Genomic DNA, 24,941 nt, shown 5'->3' on the forward strand with positions numbered 1-24,941 from the left:
CGGACGATGCCTGCACAGACCCCCGGAGCCTGCACAGCCCCCCGGCAGGCCGGCACAGCCCCCCGGCAGGCCGGCACAGCCCCCCGGAGCCTGCACAGACCACCGGCAGGCCGGCACAGCCCCCCGGCAGGCCGGCACAGCCCCCCGGCAGGCCGGCACAGACCACCGGAGCCTGCACAGACCCCCTGGCAGGCCGGCACAGCCCCCCGAAAGGCCCGTACAGACCCCAGAGAGTCTGTACAAGGGCAGGAAAGGGTTTTTCTTATTCCGATACCGGAAGTCCCATAGACTTGAATGGGACTTCCGGTATCGGAATCGGCGATACCGATACTTTTTTTAAAGATCGGCCGATACCATCCGATACGATACTTTGAAGTATCGGACGGTATCGCTCAACTCTAGTAATGATGTACTGATGGTTTTCTTTACTTAGCTGAGAGATTCTTGCCATATTTTGGCCAAAACCAGTTGGTAGAAATAGGCTCAGCACTTTATGGAATTGTGCACCAACCTTGCCCTTGCAAAGTCCACCTGATAGTCGCAGACACTTTCTGAAGACAATTGATTCCACAAATGAACTCTTGACAACTGGCATACCTGTCCATTCCAGGTGACTACCTGATATATCTGCTTGAGAGAATGTTACGGGAGCTTAAAGCATCATAGGAAAACGGGGGTACTGTGTCTGGCACAGTATATATGTATGCTGTATATGTAACAAGTCAAATAAATATTTATTTGTATAAATAATGATTAGGTTGAGACTGCTTTAAGTTTAATCTCACAATAGTTTTACTGAAGTGTAAGTTTTCTCTCAAATTACATGCCATACATATTTAATAACAGTCTTAACTCCAGCTTAAACCTGATTGTTCAGCTCAGACAAGGGTGCCTGTTAACAGTATGTGGATAGGGCAGAAAGCCAAAGACTTAGAAGAGAATATTTCTTGATTGCAACAAGAGCAAAAATTTAACATGAAGGAAATTTGCTCATCGGTTCATGAGAGACTCTGCAGGACAATCCTTCTCAAAAAGATGTGCTACATAATGTGCAAGAAAATATGCATTTGCTTCTCTTGACATAGCTCATTTCATTGACTAGCTCTACATCCTGCCAATTCTTGTTGAGAGAAAGGATATCGCACAGAATACTCAAACTTCATATGACTTGGTCCCCAATTTATCATTGTTTCTTCATTCTGTATAGATTTGCACCATTTTCTATGTTGGATTTTTTTTTAAGTCTTTTTTTACTTTTCTTTGACAACTTTGCTTATGCAGATGTTTTAGAATGATTCATGAAATTCTAACTTTTACCAAATGTCGTATTTTTTGACATAGCTCTCAAGTCCTTTCCTGGGATACGCTTCTGGTAGCTTTTTATTTTGCTGTATTTCAAGACAACCATGTGACCATTCAAAAGGTTTAACCCTCCGTCAGGCGCAATAGATCTGACAGGCACACAGTAATTAGTTTCACTTCTCTCTCCTTGCCCACTTATCAGAAAACCCCACCCCTCCTAGTTATCTCCTGACTCTACAGGCTCTGTGAAACCTGATATCACAGTGACTCAGCAGACCTTCTAGTGAGCAGATATCAACACTTTGGCTTCTCAGGCACATTGCGCCTGATTTCAACACAAATTGAAAGGTTAGTATTTTCTTTTTTATTCATCACGATTGTGTATTTAGCTTGTTTTATGAAGGATTAATGCTAAGTTAGTGTACATAAGTACTGTTTTCTTAGACAAAAGGAGGGTGGCTTCTAAGGCACATTGCGCCCTAACACATACTCTTTCTCTCTTGCTTCAGATTTTCTGCTGCAATGGCCAGAAAACAGTATGATTCATCTAAACCCCTTCATTTAGAAGAAATGAAGATTTTTTTGTTAGAAGTTGATGAGGAAGAACCAGCAGTAACTGAGGATTTAGAGGAATCTAGTGACATTTCATCTGAAGATGAGGTAGCAGAATGTAACACTGATTCTGGAACAGAGCAGGATGGTGATGACACTGATACAGAGGAAACAGACACAGATCTAGCTTATTATTTGGGCAAAGATAAAAATACAAAGGACGTCCCAAGGACGTTCCAGAACAAACACCGACTCTACCACCTTCTAAAAGACGCAGTTGTACTACCTGCTCATTTGTATCTGGTTTCAGAAGGCTTTCTAAATATGACTGCAAAATATGTAAAGAATCAATCTGCCTTTCCCATGCAACTTTCGTCTGCCAGCCTTGCTTTTCTAAGTGTACCTGTGCTGCTTCTGCTGCAATTGAAACCACTGAAGATGAGTAGAAAATAATTAAGTAACATCTAAGTGCAATATCCTTTAAGTTTTTTTCCATAATTTTATATTTAAGCAATAGTTAAGTAAAGATAACTGGAGCCTATTTGGCGGTACTACCGAAAAGTGGTACTTTTAGTTTTAATAAGTTTATGGTTAATAAATGTTTTTTTTTGCATCTGATTTGGTGTAATCTCTTTTAATACATTCCTATGAAGGTCACTGACTACTTCTATAGTCCTGAAATTGAAATATGTAGCTACTATAGGTGTTTTTCTGACCTGTGCTTGTCAGGCACATTGCGCATGAACTGAGGAGAATCTATATTGCGCCTGACGGAGGGTTAAGGGGCACAGACTTATGCTAATTAGTTGCAGGCCTGACAGGGACTGGCTGGGAACAAATAATTTAAAAATGATGGGTGTATTCTAGAGGTTAATAAATGGACTTTAAGGGGCAGAGAATAAGGGGTCTATATGGGAAAGTGTCTATTTTGGGCACACTCTTTCAGCTATGGAGTGACACCTATCCTCCCTATATGCATATTTTAAAGGAAATAAATATTTATATATAGAATTTAAAAAAAGAAAGGGGGATAAAGCAGGGAGAGTAGTTCACTAAAGTTGAACTGAGATTCATGAAAATATAAATCAAATATTTTGAGAATTTGGCGCAGATGGTGAATTCTAATTTCAAAAGATCCACTCATCTCTAGTTTGTATATACTAAATTAGCAATACTTTCATTTTAACTGTATTTTTTGCTATATGCCACAATCATTTTTTTACAAATGAGTCAATGGCAACAGCAAAACTGTTTAGAGGAACCTTTGCATAAATTTGGGACTTATCGTTTGTGGCACTGAATACACTGCAGGAACAAATTGTAAATTTTGCCTTCATCTTATAAATGTCATCTTGAAAAATCTGTTTGTTTGCATCAAGCAAAAAGATAAAATCTGGATCTTTTTTGAAAACATTTAATAAAAAAGTAAGCAAAATGAAATTGCAAAAGTAGAATGCCTAATAATTGTATACCATAAACCTTCTTTTTTTGGAAAACAAATTTAAAGGGAAGGTGCCGCAATTTTATATAATTTGCAAAAAAAGAGTAAGTAACAAAACATGTTGTTTCAGCAAATGTTGTACTAACTAGGATTTATGGTTTGTTTGTAATAATGTTTTAATGTAGCCACTGGGCGCTGCCATCTTGATTTGCAGATCTGTGGAGGACTCATACAGTCTGCAAATATTGCCGTCCCTGGACATAGGAGACTGTGGTCGGTTCCTGACCCCACATTGCAGCCTCATTAGCAGTGAACTGGGCACGCCCCTGTGGGCTGCACCATTCACTGCTGTAGGTGTACCTGGGCGCCATTTTCCTGTAGCCCAGTGCTATCTGCTGAGCTCCACTTTCTGCACTGTGCTTCCTGCTTCAACTCCACTGTCCTCCTGCTCTGTCTCCGCCTCCTCACTCACAGCCCCAGTGATCTCCGGTAATCTGACACCTTCCTTTTTATGACAGCTTTTATGGCTGTCTGAGGAGGACAGTGACATATACAGCCCATAGTCTAGTGTATAATTGGGGGGGCTGGAAGTTTCACCAGTGTGGGCATATCTGTAATACTGTCTTGTGTGATAGTCTGCTGAGCCGTGTATCTAATCCTCTCCTGTGTGATACTGTCTGCTGAGCCGTGTATCTAATCCTCTCCTGTGTGATACTGACTGCTGAGCCGTGTATCTAATCCTCTCCTGTGTGATACTGACTGCTGAGCCGTGTATCTAATCCTCTCCTGTGTGATACTGACTGCTGATCCGTGTATCTAATCCTCTCCTGTGTGATACTGACTGCTGAGCCGTGTATCTAATCCTCTCCTGTGTGATACTGACTGCTGAGCCGTGTATCTAATCCTCTCCTGTGTGATACGGACTGCTGAGCCGTGTATCTAATCCTCTCCTGTGTGATACTGACTGCTGAACCGTGTATCTAATCTTCTCCTGTGTGATACTGACTGCTGAGCCGTGTAGCTAATCCTATCCCATGTGATACTGTCTGCAGAGCTGTGTATCTAATCCTCTCTTGTGTGATACTGTCTGCTGAGCCGTGTATCTAATCCTATCCTGTGTGATACTGTCTGCTGAGCCATGTATCTAATCCTATCCCATGTGATACTGCTCTCCTGAAATACTCTGTGCTGCTGTCACCCTGCTGGTTTTATGTGTGATCTACATGGTGGTATGATCTATATGGCGGCATTATGTGTGAAGTATATGGCGGTATTATGTAAGAACACTATGACAGTATTATCTGCTAAAAGCATTCTAGGGTGGTTCTGGCTGAGCACCTGCACACGGTTCAGGGGTAATAGTTAGGTGCAGTCAGGGGAGGGCTGGTGAGGTAGCTGAAGAGAGGGGCCTCATTTTTATTGTTACTGTATGGCTACATTTCCCCCCATCCTGCTTCCCAGCATCACCCCGGACTGTGCCTGTTGCCTCGCTTTCACACATCGCCAGGACAGGATCTGAGGAGGGGAATGGGGTCTTTGCATGCAACTGCTGTCACCCTGCTCCTCCACCATTTATCTCCCTATGTGCCCCCCATAGACCAGCACACTGCTCTCCTGAAATACTCTGTACTGCTGTCACCCTGCTCCTCCCCCATATATCTCCCTCTGTGCCCCCCATAGACAGCACACTGCTCTCCTGAAATACTCTGTGCTGCTGTCACCCTGCTCCTCCCCATATATCTCCCTCTGTGCCCCCCATAGACCAGCACACTGCTCTCCTGAAATACTCTGTGCTGTTGTCACCCTGCTCCCAGAATCCTTCCTGCCTGCCATCCTCAGTGACCGAAGACCCCATTCCTCTCCTCAGATTCTGTCCTGGCGATGTGTGAAAGCGAGGCGACAGGGACCCTGATATATGGTGGAAGGAGCAGAGTGACAGCAGCACAGAGTATTTCAGGAGAGCAGTGTGCTGGTCTATGGGGGGCGCCCTGTTCGGTGCCAGGGAGTGTACATAGAGCGCTGTGTTTTATACACATGGATGGACCGTCTTCTTGTCTGCTCCACAGAAATCCAGGACACATTTCTACTGATTGGTGACCTGTTCTGATCCAGACTTTATATGCAAAGACAGTCAGTAACTTTGCAGGCCCCATCAAAATGGCTGATCACTGTGTTCCTAGATGTCATAGGTTTTTGTGCCAGATTTCAGTAGCTGCACCCCCTAGTGTTAACAAGTGGAAATGCTAAACTTTTTAAAATTATTTTTCATATTTTGCAAAATTAAAAACAAATGATAATATTTTTTTAAGAAAATGTAAACGTTAATTCTTTACATTTTTTCAATTGCTGGAAAAAAAATTTTTGGATGGCACCTTCCCTTTAACAGTTTTTTAAAAATAATTTATTTATTTATTATTTTCAAGGCAAATTTCTCAAGAATGCTGATTTCTATCACCCGTTTATTCCCTTTGCATAAAATTGCATATAGAGGCAAAAGCTCCTGGATACAAATTCAAAATTTGAAACAATGCCAACAAATACAACTAATATGGCATTATTAGTGATGAGCGAGTATACTCGTTGCTTGGGTTTTCCCGAGCATGCTCGGGTGTTCTCTGAGTATTTTGGTGTGCTCGGAGATTTAGTTTTCCTCGTCTTATCTGCATGATTTGCGACTTGCAGACAAGCTAAATACATGTGAGGAATACCTGTTTGTTAGGGAGGACACCCAAGCAATGAGTATACTCACTCATCACTAGTCATTACTAGGATTGTGTACCTGACTAAATCTGATGCACTTTTATACCTAGAACACACCCACACTTTTGTTTAGATTGCTGATTTACATTTAATTAAAACAAAAGCATACAGTGCCACAATTCCTTAGCTAATGTAGAACACAGTTTCCCCCTATCTTTACCACAGTAGTGCCAGCATAATGGTTGGCTCTATATGGAATGGAATTTTGAGGCAACTCCCATTTTGCATTTTGTGTTCACTGCTCTATAATTACTCCAAGTTTTTATTATTAAACTTTTTAAGCCCTCCTCCATATAATGGATACAAATGGAGAAGGGGAAAAAGAGTCAGCTCACCCTTGATGCAGCCACAATCATGCTGGGAAGCGCATGTAAAAGCCTGGGATCTGGCTGAGGCAAATGAAGAGGAAAAATCCAGAGTGGAAGAAATGAAATAATATATCCAATTTTATTGAAGAAACAAATGACATCCATAAAAACATGGTAAGTGTGGTTCTGGTCACAGGAGTTGTATCCACTGTGACCAGAATCGGCCTTACCATGTTTTTATGGAAGTGATTTGTTTCTTCAATAAAATTGAACATATTATTTACCTGCTTGCACGCTGGATTTTTCCTCTCCTCCATATAAAGTCCTCCTCCAAGTGCTGTAACAACTGTTTTTTTAAACATAAAATATAAAGCAAAAAGGAACATTTGATGAAACAGGGAATGCAGCATCAATTTTGTAGTGAATGAGGACAGTGAGAGGACGTCACAGCACACAGCTTGGGATAGGAAGAGAAAGCCATACAACACTGATCAAACTATACTGATAATGTGTGACTATATAGCATTAGTGATTAGTGTGTGAGGAGGTTACTTTGACAAGCTTGAAAAAGGGTTGGATTCAATATTAGGAGACTTCAGAATGCTATACATGTCTTTTGGAGCATTAGTTACCATACTTATAATTAACAGTAAATCAGTTTGTCACAAATTCAATATTTTTGTACAATTCAAAAGAATTGTTCATCTTTAGTTACAAATAATAAAATATTCTGCACATTGACACATTAAAGAGTAGGGAAAATTAGAGATTTGAACATTTACTGCCATTTGCAGTTTATATATTATACCTTTACTTACAGTGCACAAAACTGTAAAAATCTGAGATCATCTTGGATTTGAACTTTAAGGGCCTGTCACACTAAGCGATATCGCTAGCAATATCGCTAAAACATCACTGGATTTTGTGACGTTATAGCGATATTGCTAGCGATATCGCTGTGTCTGATACTTACCTCCGACCGCTCCCCCGCTGGTTATCACTGATTGCGCGAGAACGTCCTGGGCCACTTCTCGTCGTCAGCTTCCTGCCAAGCTTCCTGCTGTGACGACGAGCGACGCGTGGACGCGGGCGGGAGGACGTCAGGATCGCCTCGTCTGACAGGTAAGTAGCGACCCCCGACCCCTGCGTTGTCGCTGGTGAGATCTGCCTGTGTGGCAGCTCACTAGCGACCACTTAGCGATGTACCAGCGATCCTGACCGCGTCATATCACTGGATGGGATCGCTGGTACATCGCTAAGTGTGACAGTACCTTTACTTCCAGAGTATATTTGTTTCTACAATTATTTCTGTTTGCGTATGCACACCAAACATAGATCATGATATAGATTACCTGTCATATTACAGTAAGCCAAGAATGGTTCCAGAGTCCCACTCCCATCAGAATCAATGTAGAAGAATCCAGATGAGTTTCCTTTGTATTTATATGCTTCACACGACTGTTCATATTTAGCTGAAAAATGAAGTAAAACACCCTTTCATAATATTATTCAATACAATATTTTGCAAAAAAAAAGTTTGTTTATAATAAATTACAGAACTGAAGAATACTTTTTCCTTGTGTCTTTTCTCAATTCTACATGTTACTTAATTTATGGACATCAATGGTTTGATTACTTTGCCTCTGTGAATTGGACGGGTTGTTACTGACATCTGGTGAGAATTGTATGTCAATAGCATCTTTAGAAATATGTTTGCTTAGAAAATTGGTGATCATGTTTAATACTTATTGGACCTGATGTATACAGTAGGCCTCTATACAATTTGTACAATTTGTATATAATAAATGATTTATTTCTATTTACTAGACTCCTTATTTTTTTTATTGTAAATGCAATGGAATAAAATAGTTTCTATTTAGATTACAGCATTTAAAACCAAGCAAATAAGACTTTTTTTTACCAAATCTATACAAAAATACATAACGGAATAGTCAATTGTATAATTCAAATAGGGAAAGTGATATTGAGCAAGAAAGATTAACAGTAGCAAAAAAGGTATGAGAAAAACAGTCAACAATAACTGAGTATATCATTGCACTAAGTATTGAAAATACTGAAATACCACTTTTTGAAAAGAATCTGTTCTGCAGTTACTGTCAGTGTCAGTGGGCAGTAGTGTTTCATTTCGTACACTGTTTACATCTCGTGTCTGTTTCAAACAGCTGATGGGCCGAGGATAACCCTTTTAAAGCAATACAAGGATATCCCCAATTAATTCAGTTTCCAGAGAAAGTAGCAGAGAAGAAGTATCTGGTATTTATTAGACTTGGTGAAGTTTAAAACAGGTCTGTTATTTTAGGGGGGGTTGAAAGGTCTTGTTTTTCCTGATTGGCTATGAACTAGTTAATTTTCCCTTTCATTCTTTGCTCACAAAGCAGAAACCAGGTGCATATGAATGTACAACCAGACCCAGGGGATTCCAGTAGGTAGATGAAAACATGAGGCCAAAATAATACAACTAAACTGAGGAGTCTCAAAGCATCGAGGGGTAGGAATGGAAGAAAAGGGCCCCCTTACCCTCCATGCCCGGAGAACCCTTGGTCTGATTTTGTCATTGCATTAGTTACACTTTTTTGTTCTCTTAGTAGGTATGCATCTTTACAGTGGTCCAGGCTTCTTTTTATTTCATGTTTGTGTGGGGAAGGGTATTTGAGGCAGGAAACAACTTGATTACCATTTGAGCTTATGCACGCTTTTCAAAAGTTTTGTTAAGTTAGATTCTCTTTCTGCTATTTGGAGTAAAGCTTATTACTTTTGCATTTATCGGGCAGTTTTTGTACTTATTTAATTTTAATGTCTTCTTTTCTCTTTTTGGCTCCACAGATGACTTCACTGGTATATGGAACTTTACTTGCATCGGTATTTACGCTCTTCATTTTTTTGCTTCTCAAGCTTAGACTGCAGGCAGCATTTGCACTGAGAAAGCAAGCATTGTCAATCACCAAAGAGGGAGACGTGTGCATATACTAAACCAGATGCTAATACAAGCACTCAGCACCATGATTAACATATGGAAAATGGTTGAGTTTACAGAGACAGTGGGAAATAATATAAAGAAATTATTTTAATAGGGAGTATGTCCTCAGCGTGGCCAACCGTCCAGAAATTCTAAGACAGTCCGTAAAACAGATCACTTTTTTGCCTGGTCTGTAAAAAAATGTATCCTTTTAAGGACCAAATAATTTTTTGTTTACTTTTAATATCCCCTTATTCCAAGAGCCTTAACCTTTTTTTCTGTTAACATAGCGAAATGAGGGCTTGTTTTTTTTGTGGAATGAGTTGTACTTTTGAATTACATCATTCATTCTATCATATGATGTACTGGAAAGAGGCAAAAAATATCCAAGCATGGCAAAACAGCAAAAAATAGCTCAAATCAGCAACGTTTTTAGGGGTTTTATTTACAGCATTTATTTTACTATAAAATTTACATAGCAATATGATTATCCAGGTCAGTACGATTATGGTGACATCAAACATGCTTTTTTTATATATATATAAGGGGTGGAAAAAAAATCAGAAATTTGCAAAGAAAATAAATTTTGGTTGTGTCATAATTTTCCAAGAGCCAAAACGTTTTGAATTTTGGGATATTGGGTTGTGTGTGGACTTTTTTTGCACCCTGATCTAGTGTTTTCATTCATACAATTTTAGGGTAAATATGTTTTTGATCTCCTGTTATTACTTTTTTGTGTTGTTGTGGCGGCCCAAAACACACAATTTTGGTGCTTTTTTTTTGTTTCGCTACACCATTTACCAATCATAATTCATATTACATTTTGATGGTTTATACATTTTTGAACATAGTGATATCATATAAGTGCATATTTTTTAAAAAACATATATTTCCTAATTTTAAATGGGTAAAAAAAGGTGATTTGAATTTTTATATATATTTTTGTCCATATTCTTAAAACTTTTTTTTACTTTTCACTGTATTTTGTAGTCCACCTTAAGATAAACCTGCGATCACCCGATAGCTTGAACAATACATAGCGATACCACAGTGTTGCTCTCTATTGCAAAAGTGAAGATCTCTTATGAACACCAGCCAGAATTACCATGATGACAGGCACAGAGGTCTTCAACAGACCCTTAGCTGTCATGACAACCCATCGGCAAGCCCCCAATGTCACGGGAGTGCCAACAAGCGGTTAGAACAGTGCACTGTAAATGTCACTTTTATAGATTGACAATGGCATTTAACAGACTGACAGTCACAAACTCTACCTATGTCTGTTAAAGGCAAATGATGGCTGAATATCACATTTCTAGAAAAGATGTAGGCTTAGCTTGCTAGCCTACATCAAAGTTAGAGAGACACCATGTGATGTACACGGTATGCTAAAAGGTTAAGGTATCCCTGAGAAATGTTTACTCTACAGATTATTTTGACCATAATTATTATCACTTTACAGTTTCTACTGAATGCAACTGATGTCTTAATTTTAGAATTATGGGCTGTAGACAAGTATCCTTAATGATTTATTATAATTTTCCGATGTGTCTCTAAAATAAATTGTCTGTCTGTGATTTTTTGATAAGCTGTCCAGAAAAAAAGAAAGTCAAGTTGTCAATCTTGTATGTCTTATTTGCTGTTTAAAATGTCTTTAGGTGCTGACTCCTTAATGGTACCTTAACAATTTTTCAGCACTCATCATATGTATGTATTTCTATCGCTTGGAACATTTTGTATCAATTGTACTTTCAAGTCGACCTGCTTTTTTCAAGTAAATCACTAACTTGAGTTGTCTAGAGTAAAGATGTAACATAGGTTACAGCTGTTGTCTTTCTATGTCACGAGTCTTGTTCTACGTGAAGATCGAACATAAAATTCCAGGAACAAATGTCTCATTTGTCTGGTTCTGTATTGTTTGGTTTTCCTTGCATTTCCTTGGCTGACATTGACATTTTGCTTGCTATTGCAATGGTAATGTTAGTTCAAAGTTCTCCCCTCATTGAACACTGCGTTTCCAAGTGTATTGCAAATAGCGGACTACTTTTATATTTCAGGTGTCACCGGCTCAGTAAAAGCACATTGATTGCATTGTTGTGGAGTTGATAATGTAGCAACACTATTTACAAGTAGTGAATGACATTGGATGAATGAAGAAAAAGGTCAGCACTCAAACCCTCAATATACAAAAGTTATTTCTTTATCATAGGACTCAATTACCTTGCTTTTCCAATCTCATTATAATTATTCTCTGCTTCTTGCACTGTACCAACCAGTCTATCTGCTAATGAAAGCATTTCATTATCATGGGTTCTATGATTTATTTTTTATTATTGCTTATTCATATGTGGTGCCTGCTTTAACCTCTCAATGAACTGGGCTTATGGGGCCTTAATGACACACTTTTATGTCTTCCTCTGTGCATTTCATCAGCATTATTATTTTTAGATTTTATTGACAAGGCAAGGTCTTCTGTGGGAGAAAATGCTATTTTTGGTGCTGATCAGAGGGTGCAAATCAAATAAGGTACACTTTTTTTATTATGGCCAATACATCCCAAAAAGTGATATTTCCCAAATTAATCTGTATGCTAAAAAAGTAGTGTATGTTAAATAATTTCATTTATTTTTTTTCTTGCATCAGACATAAAATAAGATGCCACACTGAATGTTTGAGATCCACCATCTCCTGTATTAAACAATGCGGGAGGAGAAGCAGTTAACCTTATGATGTAGACCAATTGATGCTACTTTTTTGGCTGTCCCATCTGACCAAAATGAGCATAGCTCAAGGCATGTGATTAGTGGAATTATCTTGAAATGGCCCTTTGACCGTTTGGCTTTGGGCCGCCAAGATTCACAATTAATTACAATCTTGTATAAATCTCCAAAGGCCAGTGTCGAGATTAATGGTTTCATGTTTCCATTGATTCTCTTGGTGAGAGGCAACAGACAGGGGTGACCGCTGTTCCCAATTTTGTCTGTCATTGCCATAGAATCACTAGCTTTTAGGATGTGTTGGACTTCCATTTATCAAGGGAATAAAGGGTGTTCTTGTGAAGACCAACTGGGGTTATATGCAGATGATTTGAGTCTGTTCATGACCAATATAAAGCGCTTGTTGCATTTGGAATGGACCTGAATGAGGAATTTGGCTGGTTCTTCATTCGAACAATGCATTTTATTTTTTTTCATAGCTGTGTTAATAGTCAAATTTCACACTCATACAACTCACAACAATACCAAGACCTTTTGACAAACTTTGCCATCTGTGCAGTCATTCTTTCTTGTTATGTCCCTTTTAAGTAGGAGATTTTATCTTGCTTTTAAATAGAAAAAAATAGAAATCTACACATTTATCTGTGCACCTCTGTGTTTGCAGATCTGTTTAAGAAGTAAAATGTCAGACCTGTATATGCTACAGCAACACTAGGCTGTTGTTGCATTAGGTTTTTTGGGCGTCCCATGTACCTAGACTACCTGGCATTTTTTGTTCAGTCCTTTCTATCAAGGGTTGAATTACTGTGGTTAAATTGTTTTTCAGTAATGTATATTATTGTACAAAATATATGGTAAAATAAAAAATGTCAATAACAAAAGAAACAACAACACCGCAACTAAGAACGTGGGAGTTGCTAGCAACAGTAGCCTCACCACCACTTAAACCAACCATCTGGGCAGTTGTACAACTGAATGCAGGTTACAAAATTGCCTATATTTCTTCCGCAAGTGAATTAATGAGGAGGAAACAAAGGATGTAATGAGATATATGACACATCACTTGTCACACAGCAGGATGACGCTATTTCTGACACCACTCCGGGCAAATGATGATATTCCACAGCAACAATTTCCTATAATTGATGGATTGGATGAGATGAAAAGTCAGCAATTGTAATCATATGAAGTAGGGTTAGAAGAGCTGGAGGACATTATTCAAATGACAAACTGTGTTACCGTCGAGGCACTATTAGTAGTAATAACCCCTAAGTCAGCATATTGTGGTGCCAAGTTGGTGATGTTTTCAAAATTAATGCCACAACTGTTACTGGTAGAGGAAGCTCCAAAATTTCTGGTGGCAGTCAAGATCATGATGCATCCTATGTGTGGGCATCTCAAGTATGGGAACACAGGTTCTTAAGTAGTAAAATAAGATGTGGATATCCTGGCACAAAATTGACTGATAGGTACGACTCTCTGTCAGCACATGATGTGGTATTATCCTTTTTTGTGTGAAAATTAAAATTACCTGCAATGTAAGCAATGGTAAAGTGGCCGTCCTTCTTCTCTTCATAGTCTTTTTGTTAGACAGACCACATCCTTAACCGTTTCATTACCCAGCCTATTTTGACCCTAATGACCTGGCCATTTTTTACAATTTTGACCAGTGTCCCTTTATGAGGTAATAACTCTGGAACGCTTCAACGCATCCTAGTGATTCTGAGACTGTTTTTTGTGACATATTGGGCTTCATGTTAGCGGTAAACTTAGGTCAATAATTGTTGCGTTTATTTGTGAAAAAAACAGAAATTTGGTGAAAATTTTGAACATTTCGCAATTTTCACATTTTGAATTTTTATTCTGTTAAACCAGAGAGTTATGTGACACAAAATAGTTAATAAATAACATTTCCCACATGTCTATTTTACATCAGCACAATTTTGGAAACAAAATTTTTTGTTAGGAAGCTATAAGGGTTAAAAGTTGACCAGCGATTTCTCATTTTTACAACATAATTTACAAATCCATTTTTTTAGGGACCACCTCACATTTGAAGTCAGTTTGAGGGGTCTATATGGCAGAAAATACCCAAAATTGACACCATTCTAAAAACTGCACCACTCATGCTACTGAAAACTACATTAAAGAAGATTATGAACCCTTCAGGTGCTTCACAGGAACTAAAGCAACGTGGAAGGAAAAAATGAACAGTTTAATTTTTCCAACAAAAATTTTCTTTTAGCATCAATTTTTTCATTTTCACATGGTTAGCAGGATAAAATGGATCCTACAATTTGTTGGGCAATTTCTCCTGAGTACACCAATACCTTATATGTGGTTATAAACCACTGTTTGGGCGCACGGCAGGGCTCAGAAGGGAAGGAGCGCCATTTGACTTTTTGAATGGAAAATATGCTGGAAAATTTAGCGGTTGCCATGTCGCGTTTGGAGAGTCCCTGTGTGCCTAAACATTGGAGCCTCCCCACAAGTGACCCCATTTTGGAAACCAGACCCTCCAAGGAGCTTATCTAGATGCATAGTGAGCACTTTGAACCCCCAGGTGCTTCACAAATTGATCCGTAAAAAGAAAAAAAAGGACTTTTTTTCACAAAAATTTTCTTTTAGCCTCAGTTTTTTCATTTTCACATGGGCAACAGGATAAAATGGATCCTAAAATTTGTTGGGCAATTTCTCCTGAGTACATCGATACCTCATATGTGGTCATAAACCACTGTTTCGGAGCACGACATGGCCCGGAAGAAAAGGAGCACTATTTGACTTTTTGAATGGAAAATTAGCTCCAATCGTTATTGGACACCATGTCGTGTTTGGAGAGCCCCAGTGCACCTAAACATTGGAGCTCCCCACAAGTGACCCCATTTTGGAAACTAGACCCCCCAAGGAACTTATCTAGATGTGTGGTGGGCACTTTGCACCCCCAAATGCTTCACAGAAGTTTATAACGCAGAGCAGTGAAAATAAAAAAATAATTTTTTTTCCTCAAAAATGATTTTTTAGCCTGCTATATTTTATTTTCACAAGGCTAACAGGAGAAATTGGACCACAAATGTTGTTGTGCAATTTGTCTCGAGTACACCGATACCCCATATGTGGGGGGGAAACCACTGTTTGGGTGCATGGGAGAGCTCAGAAGGGAAGAAGCGTGATTTTGGAATGCATACTTTGATGGAATGTTCTGAGGGCATCATGTTGCGTTTGCAGAGCCCCTAATGTGCCTAAACAGTAGAAACCCCCACAAGTGACCCAATTTTGGAAAGTAGACCCCCAAGGAGCTTATCTAGATATGTAGTGAGCACTTTGTACCCCCAAGTGCTTCACAGAAGTTTATAAATGCAGGACCATGAAAGTAAAAAAAAAATTTTTTTCCTCAAAAATGATTTTTTAGCCCGCTATTTTTCATTTTCACAAGGGTAACCGGATAAATTGGACCCCTAAAGTTGTTGTTTAGTTTGTCCTGAGTACGCTTGTACCCCATATGTGGGGGAGCCACTGTTTGGTCACACGGCAGGGCTCAGAAGGGAAGGAGCGCAATTTGACTTTTTGAATGTAAAATTAGCTCCAATCGTTAGCGGACACCATGTTGTGTTTGGAGAGCCCCTGTGTGCCTAAACTTTGGAGCTCCCCCACAAATGACCCCATTTTGGAAACTAGACCCCATAAAGAACTTATATAGATGCATAGCGAGCACTTTGAACCCCCAGGTGCTTTACAGAAGTGTATAACGCAGAGCCGTGAAATGAAAATAATTTTTTTTTCCTCAAAAAATGATTTTTAGCTCGCTATTTTTTATTTTCACAATGGTAACAGGTGAAATTGGACCCCAAAAGTTGTTGTCCAGTTTGTCCTGAGTACACTGGTACCCCATATGTGGGGGGGAACCACTGTTCGGGCACATGTCGGGGCTTGGAAGGGAAATAGTGACGTTTTGAAATGCCGACTTGATGGAATGGTCTGCGGGCGTCATGTTACGTTTGCAGAGCCTCTGATGTGCCTAAACAGTGGAAACCCCCACAAGTTACCCCATTTTGGAAACTAGACCACCTAAGGAACTTATCTAGATGTGTGGTGAGCACTTTAAACCCCCAAGTGCTTCACAGAAGTTTATAATGCAGCGCTATGAAAATAAAAAATCATTTTTTTCCCTCAAAAAATGATTTTTAGCCCACAATTTTTTATTTTCATAAGGGTAATAGGATAAATTAGACCCCAAAAGTTGTTGTCCAGTTTGTCCCGAGTACGCTGGTACCCCATAAGTGGGGGGAACCACTGTCCGGGAACACATCGGGGCTCGGAAGGGAAGTAGTGACGTTTTGATATACCGAATTGATGTAATGGTCTGTGGGCGTCATGTTACGTTTGCAGAGCCTCTGATGTGCCTAAACAGTGGAAACCCCCACAATTTACCCCATTTTGGAAACTAGACCACCCAAGGAACTTATATAGATGTGTGGTGAGTACTTTGAACCCCCAAGTGTTTCACAGAAGTTTATAACGCAGAGGCGTGAAAATAAAAAATCATTTTTTTCCACAAAAATCATTTTTTAGCCCCCAATTTTTTATTTTTCCAAGAGTAACAGGAGAAATTAGACCCCCAAAGTTGTTGTGCAATTTTTCCTGAGTACGCTGATACCACATATGTGGGGGTAAACCACTGTTTGGGCACATGTCAGGGCTCGGAAGGGAGGGAGCGCTGTTTGACTTTTTGAACTCAAAATTGGCTGGAATAAATCGTGCCGCCATGTCACGTTCGGAGACCCCGTGATGTACCTAAACTGTTATGAATGAGTCACCGTAGGAGGCAAAAACAGAAATACTAGCTAAGTCCAGAAAACCAGAGAAGTTGGCAGCTATCAGATTGCAGACCCCTAAACCTATCAACAACAACTAGCAGCAGCCGTGGGGGGTTCCTACGGTGCCCTAGACCCCTCGATCACAGCCGGAGAACTAAATAGCCTAAAGACAGAAAGGGAAATCTAAACTGCCCCAGAGCAGACCCCCAAAGCAATAGGCAGCCCCCAACATATAATGACGGTGAAGCAAGGAGAAAAAACACTAACACAGACAGAAAGATAGGCTGAGCAAATGATGGGGCCCAAGCTAACTAAATAGGACAGGATAGAAAAGCTGCTGTCTGCAATCCGCAAAAACCCTACCAAAACCAGGGCCAACAGGCTGATAGGGAAAAAAGCCCTGAAGACGCTAGGCTTCAAAAAGACTATATCAGTACTCAGGTATTCTCTGAAGACAGAGCAAAAAGAAAATCAGCTCACAACAGCAGGGAAGAGCAGAAATCCAGAAAAACAAGGCAAAACAAAACAAAACACAAATGCAAAAAGCAGAAGAGAAAACTTAGCTTTTGAGGAGCAGGAATCAGACTGGTCTCCTAGAATCCCTCAGAGAAATCACCAGCAAGGTAGAAGGGAGTCGGCTGCCTTATATCCAGTCAGCAATTCCCGTCACCCAGTCATCATCATCCAGCTCAGGTGCTTGGTAATCAGCCTCACTACCTTCCTTCTCCAGAAGAGGGAGTTCATCAGACCTCAATGGTGAAGGGGAAAATGAACTCACAACACTAAACAGTCGAAACCCCTCAATTCTAACTCCAACTCTAACTCAAACACACCCCTAACCCAAACCCAACCCTAATCATAACCCTAACCCCAACACACCCCAACCCTAATCCCAACTCTAACCCTAACCACAAGCCTATCCCTAATCCCAATTCTAACCCACCCCTAACCCTAATATTAACCCTAATTCCACCCCTAACCCTAATTCCAACCCTAACCCTAATTCCAACCCTAACCCTATTTCTAACCCTAACCCTATCTCTAGCCCTAACCCTATCTCTAACCCTAACAATAATTCCAACCCTAACCCTAATTCTAACCCTATTGGAATTTTTTAATTTTATTATTTGTGCCTTCCTATGGGGGTGATAAATCGGGGGTGTATTTACTTTTTTTCATTTTGATCACTGTGAGAGTTTATCACAGTGATCAAAATGAAAAATGAATGGGAAGCTGGCAAATTCATGGGCGCCGCCATCTTGGAAAATTGCAGGCACATTTTCCCAAAGTGGCGGCTCCCATGATCGAGGATGGCGGGACCCTGGGAGCCACAGCATGACATCGGAGGTACCGGGGGGGTGAGCAGAAGGTGGGTGGAGCGGAGGGAAGGGGAGGGGGAGTGGATGATGACAGCAGCGACCGATCGCCACCGTCCGTCGGTGGTGGGGGCCGATCGCCCCCGCCAGTTGGTGTGGGGGGTTGGGTCTCGGTGTCCAGCCATGTCCGATGCTATTGCAGCATCAGACATGGCTAGATTGAAATATTTCACCAAATTTCATTGGTGAAATATTACAAATCGCTCTGATTGGCTGTTTCACTTTTAACAGCCAATCAGAGCAATTGTAGGCACATGGGGGCTGAGCTACGCTCCCTGGGGTTAACTCTTAAGTGTCCTCTGTGTGCAGGTCAGGTGACCTTTCATTGACCTCGGTCATCCGACCCGCAGGGGGGCAATCAATTCATGATGCCACATAGGCGTCATGGATCGTATTGGCACAACTTTTCATGACGCCTATGTGGTGTCAAAGGTCGGGAAGGGGTTAAGTATTGCTTGGTAATTGTCATCTTAATTATCCTTCTCATATAGTACTTTCTGCATTATTTCTCCTCTACCTTTAGTTCTTTTTTACCTAGCCATAAGTATGTCCAGGAAACACAGTGGTTCGTTTATGTGTAAACCCAACTCCCATGCGTTCAGGCTCACCAGAATCAATTACACAAGAGAACTGTCCTATAATAAGCAGTAATTCTTGACACTTCAATATCACTATAATGGCCCAAAAGGTCTAGGCTAAAATTAAATAGCCGACCAAATTAAGAGAACCAATATAAAGATTAAAATATCAGAATTATTAATAAATATTTAAAATGATAAAATACATAGTTCATAATTACCTGAAAAATACCCAGAGAGGGGACCGAATAGACCAACCCTATGATAAATATCAACAAATAAATGAATAAAACTTCAGTTTTGGAATTTCTGTTTTTTGCTCCCCTTCTTCTCAGAGCCGTAACTTTTATATTTTTCTGTCAATATGGCAATGTGAGGGCTTGTTTTTTGCAGAGCAAGTTGCACTTTTGAATGACTCCATTGGTTTTAACATATCATGCACTGAAAAATGGGAAAAAATTCCAAGTGTGATGAAATTGCAAAAAAGTGCAATTTCCCAGTTGTTTTTCTTCTATCATGTTAACTAAATATGAAAACTCACCTGCCATTATGATTTTCCAGGTCACTACGAGTTCACAGACACCAAATATGTATTGGTTCTTTTTTATTTAAGTGGTAAAGAAAAAATAGCTTAAAAAATGGTGCCATTTTCCAGGAGACCTGTATAGTCTCCATTGTTTGTGATCTGGTGTTAGGTAAGGGCTTATTTTTTGTACACTGAGCTGATATTTTAATTGATACCATTGTGGTGTAGACACAATCTTTTGATCGTCCGTTATTACATTTTATTGCAATGTACAGTAGCAGCAACCATAAAAGCGTAATTCTGGCATTTTTATTTCCTCATTACGCCATTTAGCGATCAGGTTAATTTTTTTTATATTAATAGGTTGGGCAATACTGAATATGGCAATTCCAGATATGTGAATATTTAATTTTTGTATGGTTTTATTTTGAATGGGGCGAAAGGGGGGTGATTTGAACTTTATATTTTTTTATTTTTTAATGTTTTGAAAAACATCTTTTTTTACTTTTTGCATGCTTTAATAGTCTCCATGGGAGACTAGAAGTTGAGGTACTTTGATCACCTCTGCTACATACATGCGATAATCATATCGCCTGTTTGTAGCAAAAGTGCTCACTAGCTATGAGCGCCGGCTACGAGGCAGCACTCACTGCAATCTTGCAATGACAACCATAAAGGTCTGCTGCAGACCTCTGGTTGTCATGCCTACCCATCGGTGACCTGCCATCAGGGTCACCAACGGTCCGGATTAGCGACGTGCTTTAGGTAAGCGTGAGTTAAATGCCGCTTTAAGAGATTGATAGCAGCATTTAACCAGTTTACAGTCATGGGTGGATCTCGATTCCACCCTTAGCTGTTTCGGACATGTCAACTGTATAAGTCAGTTGTCTGGTGCCTGGAAAGGTGAGGGCTAAACACTGGTGCCCGCACCAAACTGGGGGAGTCCGATGTGGGGGTATTATTGCACCCAACATTGGAAAGGGGTTAAGTTTTTGAGCGTCAATTTTTATTAATTTCCATGGTCGGACTCTACAAAGCATTCTGTCATTGCTCTATGCATGGCACAAAAAGGCAAAAATATTTCTAGAACTAAAATTCTCAGTTTTTCATGACTGAAATTTTTGTTCATTCTAATTTCTAAAAAAATTAGCATTTTTTGTTTTTCAACTCGTGCGAAGATCCCCAATGCAACCCTGCACAGTGTTTTTTTTTAACACTAACTCACATGGTTGGAGAAGGTCAAACTAAGAATTGAGCATTATTTCTATGTTTCTCATGGACTTGGCACAATGTCAGGCACAGAAAGCAACATTCAGTGTTCATAGGGCAAACATGTCGATGACACAAAAATGGATGGTCGTTCTCAAGTCCGGACCCTTAATGTATCATTTACAAAATGCATGTTCAATCAGGTTTGCTCTGGACCACAAACCTAGGTAGGTGAATTCGTAGTAGGCCCCTGAACAGGACATTTCAGTAATTTTTGGGGGTCTTACAGGCAATGCCAGTTTTCAACTTTAAAATGCGTGAAAAGTCAGAGCTGTGTGATATTAAAAAGGCTTTTGGTCATGATCGGTTTCCATCTATTTACAGTAGTTTGCAAAAGCATTCACCTCTTTGGCTTTTTACCTATATTGTTACATTACAACCTGTGTTTAAATATGTTTGTCTTCCGATTTGTGTCTGATGCATCAACACTAGTGACAGGCGAATCCGTGGATGTTCTGGTCCAGCAGGTTCTGACGAACATCTAAAAAAGTTTGGTTCAGGTACCAGAACAGTACCCGTCCCAAAACCCAGACTGCAACCAGATGAATGGGGAACCCGAGCATCCTTTGCTTGCCTTGCTGTTATGTATCATCAAGATCATGCCATGAGTGAGGTCACTCGGGTTCATCAGCTTTGAACTCTGGTAAACCTTCCCATGACAGCTCAGTGTTTACATGCTGCACGAATGCACCAGAATTGATTCTGATTGGCGGTAAAATCATTACCGACAGTCATACAGCCACGGTTCCCATGCTGTCAAATGACAGTGTGAGCCCCCAGCTGTGATCAGAGGTAAAAAGTTGACCTCAAGACACTGGCATCAACTGTGCTGCACAACAAATTTTGGGGTCCAATTTTTCCTGCTACCCTTGGGAAAATAAAAAATTGGGGGCAAAAAGATCATTTTTGTGGAAAAAAAATGATTTTTTATTTTCACCTCTGTGCGTTATTATCTTCTGTGAAGCACTTGGGAGTTCAATGTGCTCACCACACAGCAAGATAAATTCCTTGGGGGGGTCTAGTTTCCAAAATGGGGTCACATATGGGGGGTTTCCACTGTTTAGGTACATTAAGGGCTCTCCAAGTGCGACATGGCATCTGCTCTCGATTCCATCCAATTTTACGTTCAAAACCTCAAATGGTGCTCCTTCCTTTCCGAGCCCTGCTGTGCACCTAAAGAGTGGTCTTCCTCCACACATGAGGTATCCGTGTACTCAGGAGAAATTGCACAACAAATATTGTGATTTGTTTTCTCCTGATACCTTTGTGAAAATTTTTAAAAAATGTGTCCGAAGTAAAATTTTTGTGAAAAAAGTTAAATGTCATTTTTTCCTTCACACATTGCTTCAATTCTTGTGAAGCACCTGAAGGGTTAATAAACTTTTTGAAAGCGATTTTGAGCACCTTGAGGAGTGCAGTTTTTAGAATGGTGTCACTTTTGGGTAATTTCTGTCATATTGACTCCACAAAGTGACTTAAAATGTGAGGTGGTCAATAAAAAAAAGTTTTGTAAATTTTGTTGAAAAAATGATAAATTGCTGGTCAAATTTTAACCCTTATAACTTCCTAAGGCTACTTTCACACATCCGGTGTGTGGGGTCCGGCGGCGTGCGGCGAAAAGCCGGGCCGCCGGATCTGGCCTGCAGCCGTGACACCGGATGTGTATGCGGCGAGAGATACGGCTCGGACATTATTTAAAGGAGCTGCAGGACGAGGTGGACAGAGGCAGCCGATGAGAGACAGCTGCTGAAAGGGAGGTGAGGGGAGGGGAGGAGAGGAGAGGATAGGAAAGGGGAGGGGAGGGGAGAGGGGGGTGGAGAGAGAGAGACATGGGGGTTAACACTTAGTGTCCAGGCGAGAGAATCTCTCTCTCTTGCCGGGCACTTGTGGGGTTAACCCCACAGAGAGATCTCTCTCTCTCACCCAGACACTGTGAGTGTTAACCCCACAAGTGCCCGGCGAGAGAGATCTCTCACAAGTGTCCGGGTGACAGAGAGAGATCTCTCTCTCTCTCGCCGGGCACTTGTGGGGTTAACATTCACAGAGTCCGGGCATGCGCTGCGGAAAAAGCCGGTCCGGCGCTGACAAAAAACGTTGCAGGGAACGTTTTTTGCAGATGCCGGACGGCTAATTTATGCCGTGTCCGGCAACAACCGGACACGACACATAACCATCCGGCATGATGCGGCGACCATGAAAGCTTATGCGACAAAACCGGATCCGGTGCTGGATCCGGTTATTAAAAATTTCGTCGCATCGTGCCGGATTACAAAAACCGGATGTGTGAAAGAGGCCTAACAAAAAAATTATGCTTCAAGCATTGTGCTAATGTAAAGTAGACATGTGGGAAATGTTAGTTATTAATTATTTTGTGTGACATAATGCTCTGATTTAGGGGCATAAAGATTAAAAGTTTGAAAATTGTGACATTTTGAAAATTTTTGCCAAATTTCCATTTTTTTTCAAAAATAAACGCAATAAATTTTGAAGAATTTTTACTACTATCATAAATTACAATAAGTCATGAAAAAACATTCTCGGAATTAGTGGGATACGTTGAAGCAAAATAATAAAAATATAAAATAAAGAAGCATTCCAGAGTTATAACCACATAAAGTGAAAGTGGTCAGATTTCAAATTTAAAGGGAACCTGTCAACCCCAGGGCATTTTTAACTAAAAGAGCCACCTTCAGCAGCACTAAGGCTGCATTCTGTGAAGGTGGCTCTTCTGTTTCTGATCCCCAGTAACGTCAAAATTTTGACTTTTATAAATAGGTCGTCATACCTGGATTCAGTCACAGAGGTATGGTGTGTCCCTCTGTTAAAGCCGCCTCCCAGCTGGCTGTCAATCAACCCCCTGTTGCATCCCTGCACCACCTCCTCCTGTGTTGTTATAGGTGTCAGATGCTTGCGGGTGCCTACGCTGTGCCAACAGTTCTCAGGCATGCACAGTGCGCGCTGCCCAGGAACTGAAATCAGGCTATCGTGCCTTCCATGTTTCAGAGACCCCAGAACTGTTGGCACGGTGCAGGCGCTCACCGGCATCTAACACCAACAACAACACAGGAGGAGGTGGTGCGGGGATGCAACAGGGGGTTGATGGACAGCTGGGAGCCACCTTCACAGAATGCAGCCTTAGTGCTGCTGAAGGTGGCTGTTTTAGTTAAAAATGCCCTGGGGGGGTGACAGGTTCCCTTTAAGGGCTGGCCATTAACTTACAAAGTGGCTTTGTCCTTAATGGGTTAAATAAAAAAGTAAAAGTATGTTTTTTTTCAAATAAAAAACTATACTTGCTGTATATTTATTTACCATACAACTATAGGATTAGTAATGGATAGGTGTTTTATATATGTCTCTCCATTAATAAGACATGGGCTTGATGTCACCAGACAATACAAAGATGACATCAAACCCACAAATATGAACCCCACTTGCCACTGCTACAGGTCAAGTGAGAAGAGCTGGGCAAAGCGCCAGAATTGTCTGTCTGCTTTAACTTGTCTGGTTGTCAAAAGTAGAGAGGACCCCATGCCATTTTTTAAATTATTTATTTAAATAATTAAAAAAACAGCTTGGGGACCCCTCTATTCTTTATAAGCTGCCTTGCTAATGCTGACATCTGAGGGTTGCAGCCCCCAGCTGTGAGTTTTGCCTGGTTGGATATCAAAATAACAGGGAAACCTATGTCATTTTTTAAAATATTTATTTATGTAAAGTCTCTCGGTGCAGCGCTGAGCTCAGAGAGTTCACCGCAGTCCACTTTGAGAAATTTCTCACAGTGAACTGTAGTGAATTCTTTGAGCTCAGCGCTGCACTATGAGTACTTTTTCTCACTGCACTAGCAGATCTCTGAAGGTCACTGCCGTTCATTTACCAGGCTGGTGATGCAGCTTCAGTGTCCTGCAGTAACCTTGATGAGGTCACCTGTAGTCACTGATGCTGGCGATTGCAGAAGGTCATTCATCAGTGGTTCTTAGACTGGATGGTCACATCTTGGCACAGTCCAGGTTGAAAACTATTTATTCCCAGACATGGATTACGGCATGGGACAGAACGATGGATAGGTGAAGGATATGTTTGCTTTTTATTTTTATGATACGACGAGACAAGAGATTCAATGGAATGGGCGTTAGGTGAGTATAACTGTGTTTATTATTTTTTTTTTTTAAATTTAAAAGTATGTTTTGTTTTGAGCATATTACAAGCATTTAACTGTGAAGGATCTGTCACTATGTGATTAACATTGCCAGACTAAAATAGTCCAGCAATGCCACCCCCTGTGATAAACAGCTCACTGTCTATAGGCATTGCATATACAGAG

General features: G+C 40.5%; 1 protein-coding gene across 2 annotated transcripts in view; it reads right to left on the bottom strand.

Annotated features, from left to right (window-relative positions):
- The window catches only part of CNTNAP4 (contactin associated protein family member 4), a 1,095,419-nt gene that overhangs the window by 513,011 nt on the left and 557,467 nt on the right, over positions 1 to 24,941 (bottom strand). For both annotated transcript variants that reach the window (XM_073575315.1, XM_073575314.1), the window contains exon 12: positions 7,716 to 7,835. In XM_073575315.1, coding sequence (XP_073431416.1) covers positions 7,716 to 7,835 — 120 coding nt within the window. The remainder of the gene's footprint in view (positions 1 to 7,715; positions 7,836 to 24,941) is intronic.

Source organism: Dendrobates tinctorius, unplaced genomic scaffold (assembly GCF_039654945.1).
Source record: "Dendrobates tinctorius isolate UK_male_01 unplaced genomic scaffold, ASM3965494v1 ptg000044l, whole genome shotgun sequence".
Taxonomy (NCBI): Eukaryota; Metazoa; Chordata; class Amphibia; order Anura; family Dendrobatidae; genus Dendrobates; species Dendrobates tinctorius.